This window comes from Lagopus muta, chromosome 2, assembly GCF_023343835.1.
Source record: "Lagopus muta isolate bLagMut1 chromosome 2, bLagMut1 primary, whole genome shotgun sequence".
NCBI classification, from domain to species: domain Eukaryota; kingdom Metazoa; phylum Chordata; class Aves; order Galliformes; family Phasianidae; genus Lagopus; species Lagopus muta.
Window position 1 is genome coordinate 15,184,141 of NC_064434.1, and position 8,294 is coordinate 15,192,434.

Here is an 8,294-nt window from a genome sequence, read left to right on the forward strand (position 1 = left end):
ATTGTTAACAAAATATTTTGATCTGAAGGAGAATTGTTAAATTAGAAGTGTCTTAAAAACTGCATTTATTTGTGGATACTGATAGATATTGTATTTAATGGATTGAGAGAACAAAGGCAATTTCTTGCACACATTGCTTGGGGATCATTCACTGTAGCAGTACCACCTTGTGATTTTGGCTATAACTGTTTCTTTTGTTTTAATTGATCTAACTGCTTTTTGGAAAGAAAGTTTTAATTTGACTTAATTCACTGACTGCCTTTTGCTTATTGATGTAATGTAACTCGTACCAATAGCAAATAGTGTGTTTATGGGAAAATATTAGACAAAACTCTTTAGGAAAAATGGAAATGGTTTGGTGGTTGGTTTATGCCCTTATCTTGATGGGGATTTTAGCTGTGCTAAAAATCAGGCTAGGTTGAGATGTGAATTCACTCCTCGTTAGGTGCCTAATACGTTAACTAGTCGGCATTGTAGGCACCTGATTAGGAAGGCACTGCAGAGCCTGCAAAGTAACTGTCTTGTTCTTGGATGGAATGCCAAATCACTATGTTAGGTGCCTGCCCTTCATCAGAGTGAAGGCGTAATGCTTAATTTTATACAGTAATTTAGGGAAGTTGCCCACGCAGCGAGTGGAAATATCTTTTTCTTTAATGTCCAGTGGACATCAAATATTGATATATAAATGTTCGACAGAAATGAACTCGAACTTCAGCTCTATTTTCAGCCAGATGAGCAAACCACAAGGCTTAGGATCCCCAACACCTCCTTTAGTGTTTTCGAGCGAAGTTGATGGATTGATTGTTTTAAGGCCATTTCAAACATTTGGCTGAGAACTGTGGAGGAATTACAGCTTGAGATTCAAAGTCAGATGCTTCTGAATAGCCTGGGTAATTTTTATATATAGATATATATATATTTATATACAGATAGATATATATATTTATATATATATTAAACTGATATATATATATATAACTGATTGAGAAATATAGCCCTATTTCATTAATTGAGTTTTGGAAATTCAAAACGTAGTTTTACATCTCAGAGTTATGCATGTGATGATAAGCTCTGAAGCTTTGGAAGCTCTTTTGCATCCTCCAAAAATGAGCTTCATTTTGGTGGATTGTCTACAAAACTGAAACAAAAACTTCTATGTTTAGAAAAAGGGAAGGTACAACCTCCCTTCCTGGGGGAGTTTATACATATATTTCATAGCTGATAGAACTGTTTCTGATTTTTCTATTTTGAATTTGGAACAACTGAGCTGTTGAGGGCTTTGCACTTTGTCCTACCCAGAGCAGGCTCCCATCCAGGAAGAACACGTTATTTTGTGTACAAATGCATTTCTTTTGTTCTTCCACACTTCTTGGAAATGCCCAGAAGCTGGCAACGTTATCAGGGCAACTTGGGTGTCATGGATCTGAGATATGAATAACTTCTACCAAAATCTTGCCAAAGCTCTAGATACATGAAACATCCTTACAGTATCCTGGAGGGCAGCAATAGTGCTGCCCTGTATTTCTGTGCTGTGATGACTGTGTGTAGCTCCCTGACTGATCTTGTGGAAAAAATGGGGGGGTACTGATATAAGTACCCAGTGAATCCAAGTAACTGAGGAGCTGTATTTCCAATCATCTTTGTCATATGCTAAGCCAAGAATCTTTTCAGACAGGAGAATCTTAAGTTGTGTCTGGGATACTTGAAAAAATACATAAATAACCAATAAGGACTGAACTAACTGTTAAAATCACTGGAATCTTGGAATAAAGATGCATTTGAACTTGATTAACGCTTCATAGTCCTGGTTTTTATGTTGTTTTCTTAAATAATGTGATTTAGGAGAGTTATTATTTTTCACATTGGCAGGTCTCAAGATGCTGTGGTTTTTTTCTGATATAAATACTATAATAAACGTTTCTCAGGATATTAATATTCTGATAGCAGTTACAAATGCCTGTGCATTCTTATTCTCATTTCTTAATTTCCTTTGGCTTGTTGCAGTGCATATTGTGAAATTCTGGGCATACTGAGTTTTTGAACAGATCTTTTATGTGCACCTTCTTGCTTCTTGCAGGGAGGAGGAGCAGGTGCAGGACCAACCACAGGAGTTTCACATGTCTCTCTGAGCACAATGAGTGTGGAAGCTGTATGTGAGAAGCTAAAGCAGATAGATGGTCTGGACCAGAGTATGCTGCCTCAGTACTCTGCAATTATAAGAAAGGTATCAGCTGAATTTAATTAGTGTGTTTAAAACCATGGTCACTGACATGGAAAAGGAAATATTTAGCTGACACTTTTGGAGGCATTCACTGTAACGTGTGGAGTATCAGAACAACTTAATTTCTATACATGCTACGTTTGAAGAATGTTTTTAAGGCAAGCATGTATTTCTCAGAGAAAAGGCTCTCTTAAAAACAAACTAGAAGAAGAGCACAAAAACGTACATGCTGATGAGACTGCTTATTTTGAGAAAAGAAGCAATAAAAAATGATTTTTAAATTGTTGTATTTAGATAAATAGCATTGTAAATGGGTTCTAAATCCAGTTAGCAGCTTTTTTTTTTTTTCCTGAAAAACTGGCACATCTCTTTTGTTGTGAGTGATGAGGATACAGTTTCATTTCCCTGCTACCACATTCCATGCTTATTTGATTCAGAACAAAGCCACTGTACATTTTCCTGTTACTGGCTCAGTATTATTAAAATATTTTCATTATTCCATGAAATGCAGATGATTCTTCTCCATCAGCAATCTCAATAAATATTCTTCTTTAAAAAAAAAAAAAAAAAAAGTTTTTATTACGTAGGATTGGATTTAGGAGTGGTGTTGGTAAGCTTTACCAGTAGTCCCCATCAGCGTGTCTGGTTTTATCTTTCTGGTCTGTTACTTTTACACCACAGGTCTGTGTCAGTAATTTACATTATTTAGTTTTACTGTTTTAGGCAAATATAAATGGCCGTGTCTTGGCTCAGTGCAACATTGATGAACTGAAGAAAGAAATGAATATGAATTTTGGTGACTGGCACCTGTTCAGGAGCATGGTAAGACTTCTTCAGAATTCCAGGACATCATAAATCAGTCTTTTCTGTTATTAACCACTTTTTTGTACGCACTGCTATCCCAATAGCAGCTCATTTTATATTTATCATCTTAAAGCATGTATGCATTTATTATTTTGTTATTTCATCATCTTGAGTATAGACAAGCAAGAGCTCGTTGCTTATAGGTTTGTGTCTTAGGTGATTGTGACCTTTGAAGATTTTTCCCCTCTTCTTTTAAGATCCATTTTTCATGCATGGGTTTCCTTTTCACTTTTTAAATTTGGCTCATGCATGGCACACAATTGCAGGAGAACAGTTTTAAATGAAACTTAAGTTAGATCAATTCAGTGAGTTAAATGGACAGTAACTTAATTGACACATACTTGTATTCAGTGCAACATTCTCATGTTGTGCTGTTGAGCATTTATAGATAGCTAATTTCCCTTCTTGCACTGCGAGTTCAGTGGCTTCAAGCTATGGCTTCAAGGTGCATCAGGGGAGATTCAGGCTGGACGTTAGGAAATAGTACTTCTCTGAAGGAGTGGTCAGGAAGTGGCACGGGCTGCCCAGGGAGGTGGTGGAGTCACGGACACTGGAGGTGTTCAAGGAACACTTGGATGCTGTGTTGAGGGACGTGGTTTAGTGAGAGCTATTGGTGATCCACCTTTTTTCTTTCTGAAAGGTCTAGGTCTAGACCTTTCAGGTCTGTAAATGTTTTTTCTTTGTACTTTTCCATTATGAGAACCACAGGCAACTACACTTTTACGGCTGAGTTACACATTCCTGTATGTAATGGAATTGTTCTTCATCAATTTTCAGATTTTTTCTGACTATGTAATTAACTTTACACTCTCTCTCTTTTTTTTTTTCCCATGTGTGCGTTAAGATACTTGAAATGAGAACTTCAGAAAATCAGGCTGTTCAGGAAGATCCTCGAGGAGCAGCTGAGCATGTCACCAATGCGATTTCTCATGGCGAACTTGCTCGTCGTCCTGGGCATAGCACTGAGCTGCCTCACACTGAGCTTACGGGTCTTTCTGGTCAAGCTCCCTACACACTTAACTTCAGCTTTGAAGAACTCAACACAATTGGTCTTGATGAAGCTCCTCCACGCCACAGTAACTTAAGTTGGCAGGTATTTAATAGCCAAATGTATTTTATATGCATACCGGTATAGTCCAGGGCTTTTTATATTCTTCGATATGGATGGGTCAAGAAGTAAGATTACTGGAACAGTTCAGTTAATTTCAGTTCTGTAAATGATTGTAGTAAGCAAATTTTAAGCACTGATAATGTCAATGGCATGAGCTATTCAAAACAAAACAAAAAATAATTTAAGCATGTGCTTGATGTTTCAAGTTATGCTTTGAGTTATGCTTTCAGTTACTTCATTTAGAGTGGTCAGTGAAAGACAAATAGTTCGTGTAATTGTTATCTCTTTCTCTTTTTTTGCTCCAGTCACAAACTCGCAGAACGCCAAGCCTTTCAAGTCTTAACTCTCAAGATTCGAGTATTGAAATATCAAAGCTCACTGACAAGGTACAAGCAGAATATAGAGATGCATATAGAGAATATATTGCTCAGATGTCACAGTTAGAAGGAGGTGCCAGTTCCACTACTGTAAGTGGAAGGTCTTCCCCTCACAGTTCCAGTGCTTTCTATATGGGTCAGAGTACATCGGGGGGGTCCTTGCATTCCAGTGCAGAACAAGAGAAAGTAAAAGATGGTGAGCAGAAACAAGATGATGGAAGAAAGTCCTTCCTGCTGAAGAGGAATGATGTTATTGATTATAGTACTTCAGGTGTTTCTGCTAATGATGCATCTCCTTTGGATCCTATTACTGAAGAGGATGAAAAATCCGATCAGTCTGGTTCCAAGCTTCTACTGGGAAAGAAGTCATCAGAAAGAACAAGCATTTTCCAGGCTGCAGATTTAAAGCTTAAGGGAGTTACTCTCCGGTATCAGAAGCTTCCAAGTGATGAAGATGAGTCAGGAACTGAAGAGTCAGATAACACTCCGCTTCTTAAGGAAGGTAAAGATAAGAAAACAGATGGAAAAGTAGACAAACAGCCCAAGTCTCCAGAACATGGATCTGAACCTATTAGAACCTTCATCAAAGCCAAGGAGTACTTGACAGATGCGCTTTTGGATAAAAAAGATTCTTCTGACTCCGGTGTAAGATCTAATGAAAGTTCTCCCAATCATTCTCTCCATAATGAAGGAACAGATGATTCACAGCTTGAAAAGGCAAATCTCATTGAGCTTGAAGATGACAGTAATAGTGGAAAGAGAGGAATTCCACACAGCCTTAGTGGCCTTCAAGATCCAGCTGTGGTTCGCATGTCGATTTGCTCAGAAGATAAGAAGAGCCCATCGGAAAGCAGCCTGATAGCAAGTAGCCCGGAAGAAAACTGGCCAGCCTGCCAGAAAGTCTATAATTTAAATAGAACCCCTAGTACAGTAACCCTAAATAATAACAGCGCTCCAAACAATCGAGCTAATCAAAATTTTGAAGAAATACAAGGTATGAGGGATCCACCTCAGATTATCCTGAATCCTAGTGCAGGTTCCAATTCAACTGCCGTTCAGAATGAGAACCTGAAAAGTGTTGCTCACAAGCGGAGCCAGCGTTCGAGTTACACACGGCTTTCAAAAGATGCATCAGAGCTCCACACTGTCACTGCCTCAGATGGGGCTGGTTTTGGAGAAGAAAGAGAGAGTATCCTTTAAAGAAACAAGGTTCAAACAGAGAGTGTCCACATATAGCTTGCTTGGAATTTGTTGTCAGTATGTGGTTACGTTAAGCTGTGTAGTTAAGTTTTCAGTACTGTACTTAGAAAATTTAGAAAATTATTTTCATTCATTCATTCTCTTGAAGAGAAGAAGTAATCTTTAGGACAAATTATTTCAGACCTTCCCTACAAATTAAACTAATGCTTGTCAGCATGGAAAAACAATTCCTTAAGACGCCTTGCAAATGTTTGGTCAGAGGCATACGTTGCAGAAGTACATGCAATTTAATCATTAAAATGTGATTTTATTTTTCTGTTGGGTAATACTTATCCCTCCAGAGCATTCCATTTAAATCTTATGTACTTACATACTTAATATTTTAATGCATCTTTGCCATTTAACCTGAGTTGCCAGAAGATGGAATCTCACAGCCTGTGACATCTGTACCAAACTTTACATTAACTAGTGAAGTAAGGTGTGCAACATTTGTATGTTGAAATTTTGAGTGTTAAGGTACCTCTTTGGCTGCGTGTACACTTTCATTCACTGTGTGTTCAGTAATTGCAGTTGACTTTGTGAACTTTGGGTAGAATGGTGATAAGGTTTGTAAGGAGCGTTGTCCTGATGTGGTGTTGGAATTGGCAGTTATTTATAAGATAATGCCTTACCATTGACTTAGTAAATCAGTTATTTATTATAGGTACGTAATTTTGTAGTTACTGGTCTGAGTAGATGCAAACACCTAAGCTGTGTTAAAATATTACGAGGATCAAGTGTGAATGTGATATCTGAACATAAGGAGTATCTGTTGCTGTGCATGATATTTCCTTGGTACAGTGTTCATCGTTTGGTTCCAGAAAGAAAAATGAGTAGTGTTTGCCATTTTTAAAGTAATATGTACTTTCTGGGATTTAGTTAGAGCTGTGTGGCAGCTTCTTTATTTCTGAAGTACAGTATTTGAAAGTTTTGATGTCATCCAAGTATCTCCTTGTTATTGTAGTAAATACCTGTACCGGTCCAGTGAAATCTGCATGATTACAGGGGAAGAATTGTTCAAACTAGACTCTGGTAGTTCAAAGAGAATTAAAAAATAAATTGTCCTCCTGGATTTGTGTCCAAACTTCTGTTTACTGTGATATTTTGTTTCTTCTCTTGTTAAAAATGGTATGAGCATGTTGTTTCAATTAAAATACATCACAGATTTTAGATAAAGCAGCATTGTTATTAATACAACACTAAATAAGCATCAAATATAAAGATACGTTTGAAATATGAAAGATGTTTTTGAAAGAGTCTTTTGTGGAGAGCTGGCCTCATGTTAGGCATCATGCTGCTTGTGATGGTTGTGGGTGGTTCTGTGTAGCTCTGCTTCTGTCCTACTGCCATCTCCAAGAGTATTCCTCCAGCTTTTCTCAGAAGGTACTTACAAAAATGCAATAGGGGAAAATAATCTTCTTTATTTAAAGATATTCACAGTATTGATGAAAAATAACAATTCTCTCAAGTCGCTTTGTCTGTTGAAGTCCTCAAATAATCCAAGTAGAGTAATTGTTACATTTCATACAGTTTTGAAATATTTCTATTCCTAAAAGTTTTCTAAGTCTTCATAAAATACCAAAATTGGGAAGAAATAGGCAATTGAATGAAAGCTCTTCAGTGTTTCCAAATTGTATTTATGTATCAATGTAATGGCTTACCAGCACTAAAAAGCAGTCGTTCAGAGTGTAATATCTGTGTGAGATTACACTGGGCATAATGTTTGTTCTTCAGGTATCTCAGATAATGTCACAGTAAAGAGTCAAGTAATAGGAAATTCCAGTGGAGGACTATGCAGTTATCAGTACTATGAATTAAATTGGTCTGTGAAAGTGATTTTTGGTCTGTGTGAACTTTGCCCAGCATCGGATGAATGGTGGTTCAGTCCTGCCTCTTACCTGCTTTAACTGCATTATATTTGCATTTTATCTAATTAAATCTGCTCATGAAGTTATTGTCTGATAGGTTCCTTAGAGATCCTAGAATTAGCAGAACATAAATGCTTTGTAGATGATTCAAGGGCAGTATGCTACAAAAGCATACTAATAGGATGCTAAGTATGATTGATACTTAGAATCTTCTGACTTAAAAATGAATAAACAGAGTTAATTGTTCTCCTTTGAAGTACCTTTGCAATTTTTTTCCTATACAGGTATAAGCAAACAGAAGAAAGAGTAGGGAGAGAGGAAAAGAGAGACAGAAGACAGAAATGGAATTCTTGAACTACAGCATAGTAGTAAGAAGTACATTACTGTTTAGGTTTAATTAATTTGTTACATGTAGGTTATGAAAGAATAGCATTTGCAAGAATTAAAAATAAACTGCAGTTTCATTGCTGAAACTTGTTATTTCTGTACCACAGTTCCTATGGTTACTAGTTGCTTAGTTTGTTGCACAATTGTTGGAATTAAGGGACCATAAACAATTTCTAGTGTTGAAATATTAAGTGCTAGCTGTGGGACTTGGGGAGATCATGGAGCCC

At 37.0% G+C, this 8,294-nt stretch overlaps 1 protein-coding gene across 7 annotated transcripts in view; it reads left to right on the forward strand.

The window, feature by feature from the left end:
• Window positions 1-6,884, forward strand: part of KIDINS220 (kinase D interacting substrate 220) — a 59,267-nt gene extending 52,383 nt beyond the window's left edge. For all 7 annotated transcript variants that reach the window (XM_048935251.1, XM_048935244.1, XM_048935247.1 and 4 more), the window contains 4 exons: window positions 2,078-2,224; window positions 2,945-3,043; window positions 3,930-4,178; window positions 4,502-6,884. In XM_048935251.1, coding sequence (XP_048791208.1) covers window positions 2,078-2,224; window positions 2,945-3,043; window positions 3,930-4,178; window positions 4,502-5,773 — 1,767 coding nt within the window. In that variant the 3' untranslated portion in view covers window positions 5,774-6,884. The remainder of the gene's footprint in view (window positions 1-2,077; window positions 2,225-2,944; window positions 3,044-3,929; window positions 4,179-4,501) is intronic.
• Window positions 6,885-8,294: the final 1,410 nt, after the last annotated feature.